The sequence below is a fragment of the Salmo salar genome, chromosome 09, assembly GCF_965601325.2.
Source record: "Salmo salar chromosome 09, fSalSal1, whole genome shotgun sequence".
Taxonomy (NCBI): Eukaryota; Metazoa; Chordata; class Actinopteri; order Salmoniformes; family Salmonidae; genus Salmo; species Salmo salar.
The window spans coordinates 24,438,988-24,453,349 of NC_138299.1; the positions used below are offsets into that span (position 1 = coordinate 24,438,988).

Below are 14,362 nucleotides of genomic sequence, written 5' to 3' on the forward strand. Positions count from 1 at the left end.
GTTTTTTAATCAGTGGAATTAGAGTATGATAGCTAAGGAGATGGAGAAAACACCTGTCTCCAGATTACATCTTCACACTAAGGGCAACCATGGCATTCGTGACATCGAGAGGCGTCCATCCATGATGTATATGGGTAAGATAGTCTAGCTAGCTATATTTTCAGATATTACACATTTCTAATTTTGACAGTCATTTCAAGTTAAAGTGTATTGTTAGCTAACTAGCTAACGTTAGTTAGCTGGCTCACTAGCTAACGTTACGTGTATTGTATTATTATTCGTATGTTAGCTAGCTAACATTAAACCTGGTTGGTTAGCTACCTGCAGATTCATGCAGGGTAGTAACGTCATGAGTTGGGATCATGGTTCATTGTTTAACGTAAACTCACTCACTTTTGTACATCGCCTTGGTCCGTACAATTGACCTTATTTTAGCGCCCCAAAAACATAATACTTTCAGATCAATTGTAATGTCAATACCATTGTAAAGCACAATTTCTCCCCTTTCCAACAAAATCAATAACATGACCTCCACGCTGCCGGTTTCTGCATAATTCAAGAAGACAATGAGCGCCGCTGGGTCTTTTTAAAAATGATGGTTGGGGAAGCGAAACTAATGCTTGATAGCGAGAAGGAGAGATGTCGTGTGGGAAAACGTATTTCTTTCACTTGATCTGTCCAATTTATCGCCTCTAAAATGTAAATAAAACACTATAAAGAGTTTATATAATGTGTCATTACATACCTATTTGAAGGTTTGTGTCGAATTTGAATCGGGTTTTTAGGGCGGTGCTAAAGTGATCTTCAGAAGTAAACATTGACAAGGTATCCCCCATTACCCCCGTCACTGTCCGTTTCTTGTTTTTAAACGATGAGAGAAGGGCTACACCTGGTGGAGAGAGATTGTAAGAGAGAAATAGTTGCTTTACACGTGCTGTACGTTACGGCATGACATGTCACGATGTAACAGAGGGTCAGTTGTTTTCAACTTTTCTCCAATACTATAGAGCCATTACCATGTCGATCAACGCTTGAATAGAAACTTAGTTCACACCCCAGATTTTGAAGTCAACACAGTCGCTACAGTCCCATTAGTTTTCTTTGCAGCCTCGTTTGAATGTCACGGTTGCGCACATTTGTACGGAATGGGGTGAGTTTACTTTACCTAGCTAGCTAGTTACATGTCGGTTCTCTCACATTAGGCAGTAATTTATTTATTTATTTATTAAAATAACTATGAAAGGAGCAAAGCCCAGGTAAAAGGTTAGAGGAAAACCTGCCTTAGTCTTCTGAATACCTAACCCTGGATGAGAGTTTTTATTTTTCAGTGAGACAATTACACACATTTTAATGCCAAAGACCAGAATGTCCAAGAGTTGTTGAGCGTTCCTGAGGGGTCCAGTCTCAGTCCTGACTTAAAGCTGGTTGAAAATCAGTGAAAAGGTTTAAATATTGCTGCCCTTAAATGATTCCCAACCAAATGTACTGAGCTTCAGCAATTTTGAGTTGTGCAGAGTTGGTAGTCTCTTATTCATTTTCAGCTTTAATTGCTGACAAATGTGCTTCCACAAAGTATTAACTTTGGGGGTGTGAAGACATACGCAATCAAGCGATCCTTGTTTTTTATTAATTTAAAGAAAATCTATACTTTTTCTTTCACTGAAAATGTGGAGCAGATCATAGCTCTGTAGGGAAAAGATCTAATTGAATCCTTTTTAGATTTTGTTTTAAGGCAGTGAAATGTGACAACTGTGCGAGGGGTCTGTAGACTCACTAGGTACTGTATGTCTAACAGATCGAGTGAGGTTGGTTGCAGGGGCAACTTGGGGCTAATGCTGAGGCTGCGGCTGCAGAGAGGGGTTGAGCTGGGCTTTGTACGGGGCTTTTGGTTTAAAAGAGGTGGGCTGGACAGGGCTGGTTCCCCACAAAGATCGCCATACATCTGTATTGCATTTATTGCCTGCGCGAGTCAACATTTTGTGAGGGGCAGGAAGAGAAAGTGCCCGAGATGAAGATATAACATAAAATCAACATTTTTATTTTTCATATTAGCCTTTGCACATATACAGCACATACAGAAGTTAATGATATGATTTTCAAAAGGAATTTTCATCCTCTATCTGAAAAATACTGTATATATTTGTTATTTTTTAACAATGGCGGGTTGAGATCAGTCGAAGTAACAGGATGTATGGTTATGCATTGACTAATACAATTCAAACAGACCAATTTCATCAGGCCTTAATCCCCATGGCACGTTACTCAGTAACAGAGTTACTCAAAACAATCCAATCACTCCATGGCTAACCCCCCTGCTCCCTCTCCTCTCCCCCTCTCAGGCATGGCAGGCTGGGCTTGGGTGTCTAAAGAGGCTCCAGAGGACCAGGACCTGAGAGAGAGAGCCGACGGCTGAGGTACTAAGCACTTCTCCTGGGCAGAATGAAGATGCAGGAGCGGAGATCCCGGAACAACAAGTGAAGAAGAGTGACGATGGGTGCTAATGCATCCAGCTACCCGCACTCATGCTCGCCTCGTACAGGGGGAAACACACAGACACAACAGACCTTCATAGGTAAGTTTCAATGTTCTTACTTTACCGTAATATTGTATGTATCTTCAAAGTCCTCAGTGGGACATATCATCAGTGTCCAGAACAGACCCTCGTGGCAAGGATATGAACATAGATAAACGATATGCTTAAAATATGATGCATGATACAGCGCAGGAGGTTGGTGTCACCTTGATTGGGGAGAACGGGCTCGTGGTAATGACTATCGGAATCTGTGGAATGGTATCAAATACATCAATCACATGGTTTCCAGGTGTTTGATGCCATTCCATTTGCGCCGTTCCGGCCATTATTATGGGCCGTTCTCCCCTCAGCAGCCTTCACTGCGATACAGGAATGTGCAAGTCATTGTGGAGGGGGGTTGGTTGGAGTTGATCTTTTCAGTTCCAGCAACTGATTTAGGCTGTAGTTTTTACAAATCGAGTTCTGTCAGTCATCTTTATTTTCTTGACTTATGAAGTTGAAGCCATCCGTGTCTGGTTTGTTGGAAGTGTACAAGCTGCATTCTATTAGTTTTATTCTCTCTGGCAGAGACCTGCTCAGGCATCCACCGCTGCCTCTATGTTCATTTCCATTTCAGACTCCAAGCATCAATCCCTCATTCATTTTCTAGGCCTTATTGATGGCCATTTATGAGTGGCTGCTTATGAATTTACTCATATTTTATAGGCTTTTTGAGACAGTTTTGGATTCAATCAATGTCTGCTTAAGGAAAACCCCAGGCTTTTATATTCATTTTCCAGTTACGCCTTTCTTGTCCGTAGTCCTAGAGACATACAGTAGGTCCAAGCTCAGGGAGATTTGATTGACACTGAAAGCCCTGTAGATTTCAGAAATAAACTGATGTTGTTTCCAGTTCTAAGGGTTGTTGGTTGTAAGCTGAAGTCGCTGCTGTGCAGGCATAGATGGAGGATGATTCACAGTATTAGAATGACTGCTATGTGGGTCACTGTGATGGATGTTCAGGGAAGGAAGGCCATAGAGAGACTTTTCTATTTGGCAGTGCTGCCTCTGACGCAAGAGTCCCCTCTCTCCAGCCAAACATCACTGCTATTAGGGGTAGTTCATTTGTGTATGGCTGGACAAGTGTATTCCATAAGACTACAGAGGAGGGGGGACTTTCCTACCCCAGACTGACAATCCAAAACGTTGTAGTCCATGTTCTACTTGCTGTTGTCCTCTAATTCCATCCATGCGTTAATCAAAGTCAACTTTATTGATGCTTGTGATGACATCTGATGGAATTTTGACAATGATGGCCTGTTCCTTGACACAGACAGTTGAATTATCTGTGAAATGAGACTGGGCCACTAGATCAAGGGAGTGCCAAGCACGCTATGGGGGAGTTAGAGGAGAGTGTCTAGACTGCCAGGTCAAATGACCAGCCTAGGAGGAAATACCGCTTGGGTTTCATATGGTCATGATTTCAGAATAGAACAGGCAAACTGAATAATATCAAGCCCGAGGATTTGACTGCATTTATAAAACAGCTGTGGAAAAACAAGATTCGTGTATCATATTAATAAAATCCTGACCTGACTTCTTTCCCATTTCAGAAAACAACCACAACATTTGAACCAGCTGACCTCTGTGTTATGTTATGTGTTGCAGGGACGTCGTCATACTCCCAGCAGGGCTATGGCTGGGAGTCCAAGCTGTACAGCCTGGAGCAGGGTCACGACAAGCCCCATGACAGGAAGAAGAAGAGCCTGGGCCTGGCCACCCTCAAGAGGAGGTTCATCAAGCGCCGTAAGTCCAGCCGTTCTGCCGACCATGCCCGCTTGATGCGGGAGCTTCTGTCGGGGTGGGATGTGCGTGATGCCAACGCCCTGGTGGAGGAGTACGAGGGCACATCCTCCCTCAAGGAGCTAAGCTTCCATGCCAGCCTGGCACGGGCCGAGGCACCCAGCCTGCAGCGTGACCTGTCTGCCCTCTACCAGCACAAGTACTGCACCGACTTGGACCTCATCTTCCAGGACACCTGTTTCCCCGCCCACCGCGCTGTGCTGGCTGCCCGCTGTCCGTTCTTCAAGACCCTGCTGTCCTCCTCCCCGGGGTACGGTGCCGAGGTCCTCATGGACATAGAGACGGCAGGCATTGACGTGCCCATGTTCTCTGCACTGCTGCACTACCTGTACACGGGGGAGTTTGGGGTGGGCGGGGCGGAGGACACCAGGCTGCAGAACGTGGACGTGCTGGTGCAGCTGAGCGAGGAGTTTGGCACGCCCAACTCCCTGGAGGCAGACATGAGAGGGCTGTTTGACTACATGTGTTACTATGATGCCCTGCTCAGCTTCTCCTCGGACGCGGAGCTGGTGGAGGCTTACAGCAGTGGGGGGACTGGAGGGGGCGTGGCCACAGGGGGCGGTGGGGGGCTGGGCTCCCCAGATGAGGACCTGAGGGCCCACAAGGCCGTGCTTTCGGCCCGCTCACCCTTTTTCCGGAACCTTCTGCAGCGGCGCATCCGCACGGGGGAGGAGATGACTGAGCGCACACTCCAGACACCCACACGCATCGTGCTGGATGAGTCCATCATCCCGCGAAAGTACGTGCAGGTCATCCTGCACTGCATGTATACAGACTTGGTGGAGCTGGGGCTGGTGATGAGGGGGAGCCCCTCGGCCGGGAGCCTGGGGGAGGTGCAGGTCCTGGTGGCCGGGGGCAGGGGAGGAGCCAGCAACTGCACTGAGGAGGCCATGGAGCTCTACCACATCGCCCTCTTCCTTGAGTTCAGCATGCTGGCACAAGGTAAGCTACAGTATCAACCATGAATGAATGGTTCTCAGTAGAGAGCTGGTGTTTACATTCAACCTGGCGGTACATGTTGAGTTAATCCCAGATCCCTTTATAATCTGTCCAGTATATGAGGATGAATGGTAGTCTGGGAGGCTGCCTGTAGCAGCCAGTGAGAATATACTTTGATGCTTTTTATCCTTTTAAATCGGGTCTGCTAAGGTTAACAAATGGGCTGCGTTATGAATTTGAATGTCAATCTGTCATGCTAGGAGTGTTATTTTAATGGCATGGGAGTCCATATGATATTGCCCTTAGCTCTGTGACAGTATGGGTCTGACTGGGGATGGATATCCTCATATAACTGCGTCTCTGCATGCTGAAATCTATCATAGGTTAGCAGGACAGGAGTGTGTGCCAACATCAAGGCTTTAATGTAGACTGGGCATTGGCACAACTGAAAAAGCTATCTCAATTGATCCATCCATGCCCATCCATCCCTATAACCCAAGATTAGGAAATAATTTTGGTGGAGGGCTGCACAGATTGTTTTGGGGGACCGATTTGTTCATCAAAATCAATTTGCAGGCCATTATAATTTCAACGTATTTCTATCTAGTTTTAGATGTTTTTTATCCAAAATAATAATTTACAAGAAGATATACCATAAAACTTAAATCAATAGCCCATGTGTTTATTTGCTTCAATCACTGAACACAACATTAGAGACAGGCTTCTATTTGAGCCAGGTGCCTATTTCCTTAATGCACACAGCTTTTGCTCATTTGTATAGTTAATTGTTTAATTCCAGCATTTGCTTCCAGCCTTTTAATAAATGTGTTAATTTCCTGCACTAATTTATCATTTACACACTGTCCTGTTTATTTTGTCTCGGTATGCCTCTGTCTCGAGATAATTATTATTCTGTCACGAAAAAATAAAATAATTATTCTCCTCTTTGACTGTTCATGTTTGGCAGTTCTTACTTTCACCACTAGAGGGTGATCAGACGATTTCTGGGGGTCTGTTAGTGGTGCTTGAGACAGCCGTTTGTTCACCCACACCCGCCCTCAATTGCTAATAACCCATCCGCAATTGCTAATAACCCGTCCGCAACCGCTCGACTATATGTGAAAAAGTGAAAATCTGAGGCCTGCAACCGACCCTAACCCGCTAATATAGAAAGTGAAAGATTTTTTGACGGGGGTGCACTTTTTTTATGTCTGATTTTAAGGGCCGTCCATACCAAGGACGATAACAATAACGGTCACTATAACGAATCAGAAAATAAAATGTGTTCAAATTCAAGTGAACAGGAGCGTTCAGACTACAACGATAACTACAAAAAGAGTGGAAAACGATAACGACAGTATCGTTTGTATCACTTTCAGAGTGATTTGTATTTTTTCCCTGTCCCTTTGACTATAAAATATTGACAACCGATCAAAAACGCGTTCTATTGAAGCGGTCTAGGTGCGTAAGGCTGCTCAGAGAGGAGAGAAGGCAGAGCGCACGCTAAGCTTGCCTGAATAACTGGGCATGTGTGAGCATATTGGTGGCCACATGAATTATAGTACGACTTGGGAGAATGATGTGCCTTTCTGTACCTTAGCTGTCGAGAAAATACCCATTACTGATCCAAGTGGTTGCCAAATCAGGCCAAAACTAGATTATTATTATTTCGGAATGAAACATGCATTTAAAACTCAGGGATTTTTAGCAGATATTGAAAGGACAAATTCACTGTAGTTTACAGCCTAGAATAGAATTATTTATAAAATGCATTATTGCATTGTGTTGTTATAGCCTAGGTGTCATCATTTTCTTGTCCCCAACAAGTTTAATCAATTGGGGAGATTTCCGAACTGCGTGCCTGCAGGGACTGGGAGCGCAGCCTAGGGAGCACACTATCCTAGGCTACCTGTCATTTCATAATCTGATGTAAAAATATCTATTTCACTGTGTAAATCCATTGGGTGTAGGCTATTCACTGCAGTATTAGGCCTAATATTTAGCTAATGAATGATGGGTTGCATACACTTCTAACTTATGCTACACATCTCTACCAACTGGGCAAAACTGGTTGAATCGACGTTACCAAGTCATTTCAACCAAAACAATGTGATGACATTAAATCAACGTGGAAAACTGATTGGATTTGCAAAAAGTTATCAACATAAGGGCATTTTGTAATTTTTACACCTAACTTTTAACCTAAATCCAATGACATGGTGACTTTTTTTTAAAGTTCACGTTAGTTGAATTCACATTAGTTGAACTGACGTCTGTGCCTAGTGGGTAGTCTGTCTTCACAGTTCTCTTTGCGCAGTTACGCACCGCTTCTCAGCTACAGCTATTCCTCCTAACACTTGGAGTCCCAGGAAAAGCTAGACTACAATAGCTTGTTGTACATTTAATTCAAGCAGTTTATTTACTATTAGCCTATCAAGGAGAGATTTCAGCTTGCTGAATGTAAAGTAGGGGAGTTTTAAAGGAGAGAGAGCACACGATGGTGTGATCAAAGTACACCATATGAGTAGCCTGCTAATGTACCTTTCTGGAACTTGTAAACTGTCGAGAATAGAACCAAACTGATCCACATGGGTGCATAATCAGGGCTAGGCCATATGCAGTTTTTTTGGCATGAAGCATTCAAAACAGGACGTTTGAGCAGTTATTCAAATTAGCCTACATCATTGCAGTTTACAGCCCTAGACAATAATTGTGTACTCACGTGATAACAATAATACTTTCCTCATTGCAGTGTGTTGTTGTAGCCTAGGTAGAATAATGTTATTGTCTCAACGTAGGCCTAGTGGTTAGAGTGTTGAACTACTATCCAAAAGGTTGCAAGATCAAATCCCCCAGCTGACAAGGTAAAAAATCTGTCATTCTGCCCCTGAACAAGGAAGTTAACCCACTGTTCCTAGAATTTCATTGAAAACTAGAATTTGTTCTTAACTGACTTGCCTAGTTAAATAAAGGTAAAATAAATAAATACAATTATCTAGGTAATATTTAGCTTCTTACTTCAGCTACACATATCCAGCTGTTCCTGTGCATAATAGGCTATAGGCTATGCAAGCCACTCCGATATTCCTCTTCATGTGAAATCTCAGGAAAAGCTATAGGCTACAAAAGGACATAGGACATTTATTTTGAGCTTTTTTTATAGTAGGCCTAATAGCCTTTTCATGTAGAGAAACACGCTTGCTCTTGCAAATTGCTGAATGTAAAATAGGCCTCGGCCAAAGGAACTGTCAGGGAACGTTAAGGAGAGAGAGAGTGCGTTGGTGTGATCACTTTGGCCATAACATTGTTGCACTGATGCATTACAAATGGTTCTCGTCCTTGGTGTGGACGGTCCTTTAGATATGTTTCTGTTATATAATTTCTGACATTTTTGTAGGCTATTTGTTAGTCAACATGTCTGTAATTAGATACATGCAGCTTCTCCTCTGTCATTATCTGTTGCCCTAGAAGACTAAATAAACCCTTACTCACCAGAATAATGTCATAAATGATAGAATGAAGGCTTTAATCTAGTTGACATTGGTAAAGTTGTCTCTGTCATCTCTGCTTCTTTCACGGAGCAAAGACGTTTATGGACCGTGGAGAAATGCAATAACAAAAAAAAAGACTGGAAAGATTTTCTGTGCAAAATGTCCAAATGACATCAGTTTGACCGGTTGTAAGGAAATAGGAAGCTGTGAAAACTGATCAGATTTCAGTTTGGCTTTGATGCCTATTTTATGTGGTGGAAATACAATCAGCTTGTATGATTCTGATAAAGATAGCACCCCCACAGATGGTATCTAACTGCACATTCACATTCTCTCAAGATGCTGAAAGAAAGAAATCATATTTCTCCACTCCTGTTCCCAAGTCAAAATTTGTCTACATCTGGTTTATAATTTTACTGCAAGAAATGTTTAATTCTGTAGGAGTTAATATTAAGACTGCGAGAGGTTACAGATCTACTGTCAGTGTCCAGATTTCAGTTTCCATTTAACCCATCTGAACAGTAGGCTACAGTTCCCTTGACATGCCATAGGCTTATTTAAAGTCCCGTCTTGTGACTGTGGAATTTGTATAGAGCCTCACAATCATCACATATAACACAGCCGGCACTACTATCATCCTCTTTTACCAAATCTTTCCCAAACATTACTTTCCTGGCCGTCCCTTCTCTTTATTTTCAACTCTCCATTTTGCAGATTTTCTCTTATTGAACTTCGACATTGCCCCTGTGTATCGACTTTTTCTGCCCGTCCCCAAAAGCATTAGGCTATTTGGCACGCGTACAGATTGGCGTGTAGGCTATTTGGCACGCGTACAGATTGGCGTATAGGCGATTTGGCACGCGTACAGATTGGCATGTAGGCCATTTGGCACGCGTACAGATTGGCGTGTAGGCTATTTGGCACGCGTACAGATTGGCGTGTAGGCAATTTGGCACGCGTACAGATTGGCATGTAGGCTATTTGGCACGCGTACAGATTGGCGTATAGGCTATTTGGCACGCGTACAGATTGGCGTGTAGGCTATTTGGCACGCGTACAGATTGGCGTGTAGGCTATTTGGCACGCGTACAGATAGGTCTTAAAGCTTAGGCTTATGCACTAATAAAAGATAATGAAAGAAAAACATTAATGTAGCCTATAGATATAAATGGCACAAGAATGATACATTTATGGATTTTGTAAGTTATTGTTTTCTCTTTTATTCAACCCGCCCGCCCGCCCACCCACCACCCACCTGCCCTTCATATACACAATATTTCATGACCCTAAACCCCCCCACACCACGAATATAACCATGCGGACTGCGAGTCCAACTAGGGTCTGTACTCCGAAGATGTTGACTGTTTTTATGCTTGCCAGTTAGCTAGTTTTTCTCAGCTGTGGATAATGGATAACAGTTTCCTACTGGCGAAAACATTAAACCTCATAAAATAATTAATGATAATTCATGGTAGCCTCGTAAACAATTAATTTAGACATGCCGTTTATTTGAAACTGGCATTTATTTGATGAAATGTGTGCCATTACCCAGCTATTAAATGGGACAGGCAGCTATTTGAGACTCAGCGTTTAATTTAAGTTTTACGGTACAGGGCTGTATATATATATATGTATATATATATATATATATATATAATATATATATATGTATGTATATATATATATATATATAATATATATATATATATTACATGATGAAAAGTATGTGGACACCTGCTCGTCGAACATCTCATTCCAAAATCATGGGCATAAATATGGAGTTGGTTCCCCCTTTGCTGCTCTAACATCCTCCACTCTTCTGGAAAGGCTTTCCACCAGATGTTGGAACATTGCTGCGGGGACTTGCTTCCGTTCAGCCACATGAGCATTAGTGAGGTTGGGCAATTAGGCCTGGCTCGCTGTTAGCGTTCCAATTCATCCCAAAGGTGTTCGATGGGGTTGTGGTCAGGGCTCTGCGCATGCCTGTCAAGTTCTTCCACCGATCTCGACAAACCATTTCTATATGGACCTTGCTTTGTGCACAGGGGCATTGTTATGCTGAAACAGAAAAGGGCCTTCCCCAAACTGTTGCCACAAAGTTGGAAGCACAGAATCGTCTAGAATGTCATTGTATGCTGTAGCATTAAGATTCCCTTTTACTGGAACTAAGGGGCCTAGCCTGAACCATGAAAAACAGCCCCAGACCATTATTTCTCCTCCACCAAACTTTACAGTTGGCACTATGGATTTGGGCTGGTAGCGTTCTCCTGGCATCTGCCAAACCCAGATTTGTCCGTTGGCGTGCCAGATGTTGAAGTGTGATTCATCACTCCAGAGAACGCGTTTCTACTGCTCCAGAGTCCAATGGCAGCGAGCTTTACACCACTCCAGCCGACGCTTGTCATTGCGCATGGTAATCTTAGGCTTGTGTGCAGCTGCTCAGCCATGGAAACCCATTTCATGAAGCTCCCGACAAACAGTTATTGTGCTGACGCTGCTTCCAGAGGCAGTTTGGAACTCGGTAGTGAGTGTTGCAATCGAGGACAGACACTTTTTACACGGCAGTCCCGTTCTGTGAGCTTGTGTGGCCTACCACTTTGTGGCTGAGCCGTTGTTGCTCCTTACAGTTGACCGGGGCAGCTCTAGCATGGCAGATATTTGACAAACTGACTTGTTGGAAAGTTGGCATCCTATGATAGTGCCACGTTGAAAGTCACTGAGCTCCTCAGTAAGGCTATTCTACTGCCAATGTTTGTCTATGGAGATTGCATGGCTGTGTGCTAAATTTTGTACACCTGTCAGCAACAGGTGTGGCTGAAATAGCCGAATCGACCAGTTTGGAGGGGAGTCCACATACGTTTGTATATATAGTGTACCTATTTTTTTTCTCAAACCTCCCGCAGGCCAGATTGAATGGGCTCGTGGCCCAGATCCAGAGCCGTATGTTCCCCACCCCTACTATAATTCCTATGGCTGTATTCTCCATATGTCCTCATCTCAAATTCCCTGCTTGTTTTGGTAATGTTTTTGTCATTTGCAGACATTAGGCCAGTTTAAATGGAAAAAAACAGGACTGTTTCTCTGCCCTCCCTCCCAGTAACAGATTGCTCCAGGCAGGGGGTTGTAGAGGTCTCCAGTGACAGACAGTCTTATTGATACACAGCTCTGCTGAGCAGAGAGCCAGCCAGCGCTGCTGTCAGGGCTCCATCAGTCCTTTATTTATCACAAGACAGCTGTCCTCTCTCCTTTGCTCTCCCTCTCTCTGGCTGCTGTCACTCTCAGCACTCTGAGTTGACCCCCAGAGCTCCCTAGAATGTCAGATGGAGACGAAAGCAGAGCTGTTGTCAGTTTATTACCGTCACCTCCCATTTCAATGAGAGATGGTGTTTTAAACCTGAGGGGGGGTTGCTCACTTCATGACTGAGAGGTTCAGTTGAATATAAATGTACTAAGTCACACATGGGAGGTATGTTGTTTCTCACCTCCACTAGGCAGCGGTCATGATGATGTGTGGTGTGCTGCTAACAAAGACCCCTCACACCTTTCTCTGACAGCTGAGTGACAGGTTGAATTATTTGAAAAACTTGCCCCTCCGTCAAAATACGCCTTGAAATATCGATATAGAAGACTGAGGGTGAATAGATTCCATTTGCGCATCTGTCTTCAACAGCTACATTCCATCTCTCTTGGAGATCGGTGTGGTTTTGCCTGTGTTACAGATTCAGTAGTAAAGTCCCTGATTATGGCCATTGCCCACCCACTCCATCACACAGGCACAGGGATTAGTGTATTGTGAAAGTGGCCTCTGTCACACTACTGTCACTAGCAGCATCACAGACAGGAAATTATGTGCTACTGGGCCGTAGAGAAGATTAAAACATCAATCTGTCAGACAACAAACACAAAATGTTAATAACAATAACATATTTTTATTTCTAAAACGTTTTATGTAAATCTCAAAGTGTAGGGTGATTCCTCACGAAACTAGAAAAAAATACCATGATTTTGGTGGATTTTCACAACATTGTATCTTAAAACATAATTAAGAAATAATGAATTGAAGTTGGAACATTTGTGACATTTTGGCCTTACCCAGATCTCCTTTAAGACTCTATAAGGTTTCATCTGTAGGTGCTACAAAGCATAAAATGGTGTCATATGACGCTTTACCGCTCGCTCTGTAATATGAGTAGTTTTTTTTATTTCAATAACGATTGTCTTACATTCATTTAGGGATTAGTGTATTGTGGAAATGGTCTCTGTCACACTACTGTCACCAGCAGCATCACACGCAGGAAACTACTGGGCCATAGAGGCAGAGACAATGGGATGATTAAAACCTCAATCTGTCAGACAACAAACACATTATGTTAATAACAATAACATTTTTATAAAGCTTTTCATGTAAATCCCAAAGTGACTGTTAAAAGAACATAGGGCACAAAGAACACAAATGAAGTCACTGCACATAATACACAACACTAATACATGGAAAACTTGAGAATAGATAAGGGGTTGGGGGAGTGGAGTAGAGCAGTCAGTTTGCTGGTTATGAAGGCACAGTGGAAGAGATGGATCACACACACAGCTGGCCAGATCCTCTTCCCCCGCCCTGCGTTGTCACTCTCAGGGTCGCCAAAGCAGCTTTAGCACCAGGCAAACTGTCATCCCTTCAAACCTCCCCTCCCCCTACTCCAAGCCCCTACTCTAGGGTATTTATATCTCCTCTCTCTCTCTCCTACAGAGAAGCAACATCAGTTCCCATGAAACCCCATGTTCTGTGGGATGGCTGTGGTGTATGTTGAGTATCAAGGTCCTCTCATTTTGTCTGTGCTATAGCCCTCTATTTACTTCCCTGCTTTTCATCTCTCCATATTCCTTTTTTTCTTTCTCTTTCCTGTCTTAGTTATCCTCCTCTCAGTGACACACTAACCTTTTAACATGCACACACATGATTGCACACACACACACACACACACGTGCACGTGCACGCAAAAAGACATGCTCACCCAAGTGTCAAATGAGCTGGAAAGGCCCATGATTGCATTTCCATGTGAAAACCTTAAGTGACCTCAGCTGCCTGTCAGAGACCTGGGTAGCTGCAAGCTATCTCAGGAGACACTTGGTATGCTGATGTCAGGGGCTGAGGTGGAGCTCTGTCATCTGGCAGTCTCTTCCTTCTCCTCTATGTAACTTCACTGCTTCCTCTCCGTCTGGTTGAGGCCAGGGTACACTTTCACTAGAGGTAGGGGTCAATCTGACAGCCTCTTTATCCATCAGCAATTATCAACCTTATTAGGGAAAAGGGGATACCTAGTTAGTTGTACAACTGAATGCATTCAACTGAAATGTGTCTTCCACAATTAACCCAACCCCTCTGAATCAGAGAGGTGCGGGGGGCTGCCTTAAACGACATCGTCAGCACCCGGGGAACAGTGGGTTGGTTAACTGCCTTGCTCAGGGGCAAAACGACAGATTTGTACCTTGTCAGCTCAGGGATTCAATCCAGCAACCTTTCAGTTACTGGCCCAATACTCTAACCACCAGGCTACCTGCC

At 43.6% G+C, this 14,362-nt stretch overlaps 1 protein-coding gene across 1 annotated transcript in view; it reads left to right on the forward strand.

Moving 5' to 3' along the window:
* LOC106610998 (BTB/POZ domain-containing protein 7) overlaps positions 1-14,362 on the forward strand; it is a 48,078-nt gene that overhangs the window by 23,528 nt on the left and 10,188 nt on the right. The window contains exons 2-3 of the mRNA XM_082955672.1: positions 2,340-2,572; positions 4,181-5,317. Coding sequence (XP_082811798.1) covers positions 2,491-2,572; positions 4,181-5,317 — 1,219 coding nt within the window. The 5' untranslated portion in view covers positions 2,340-2,490. The remainder of the gene's footprint in view (positions 1-2,339; positions 2,573-4,180; positions 5,318-14,362) is intronic.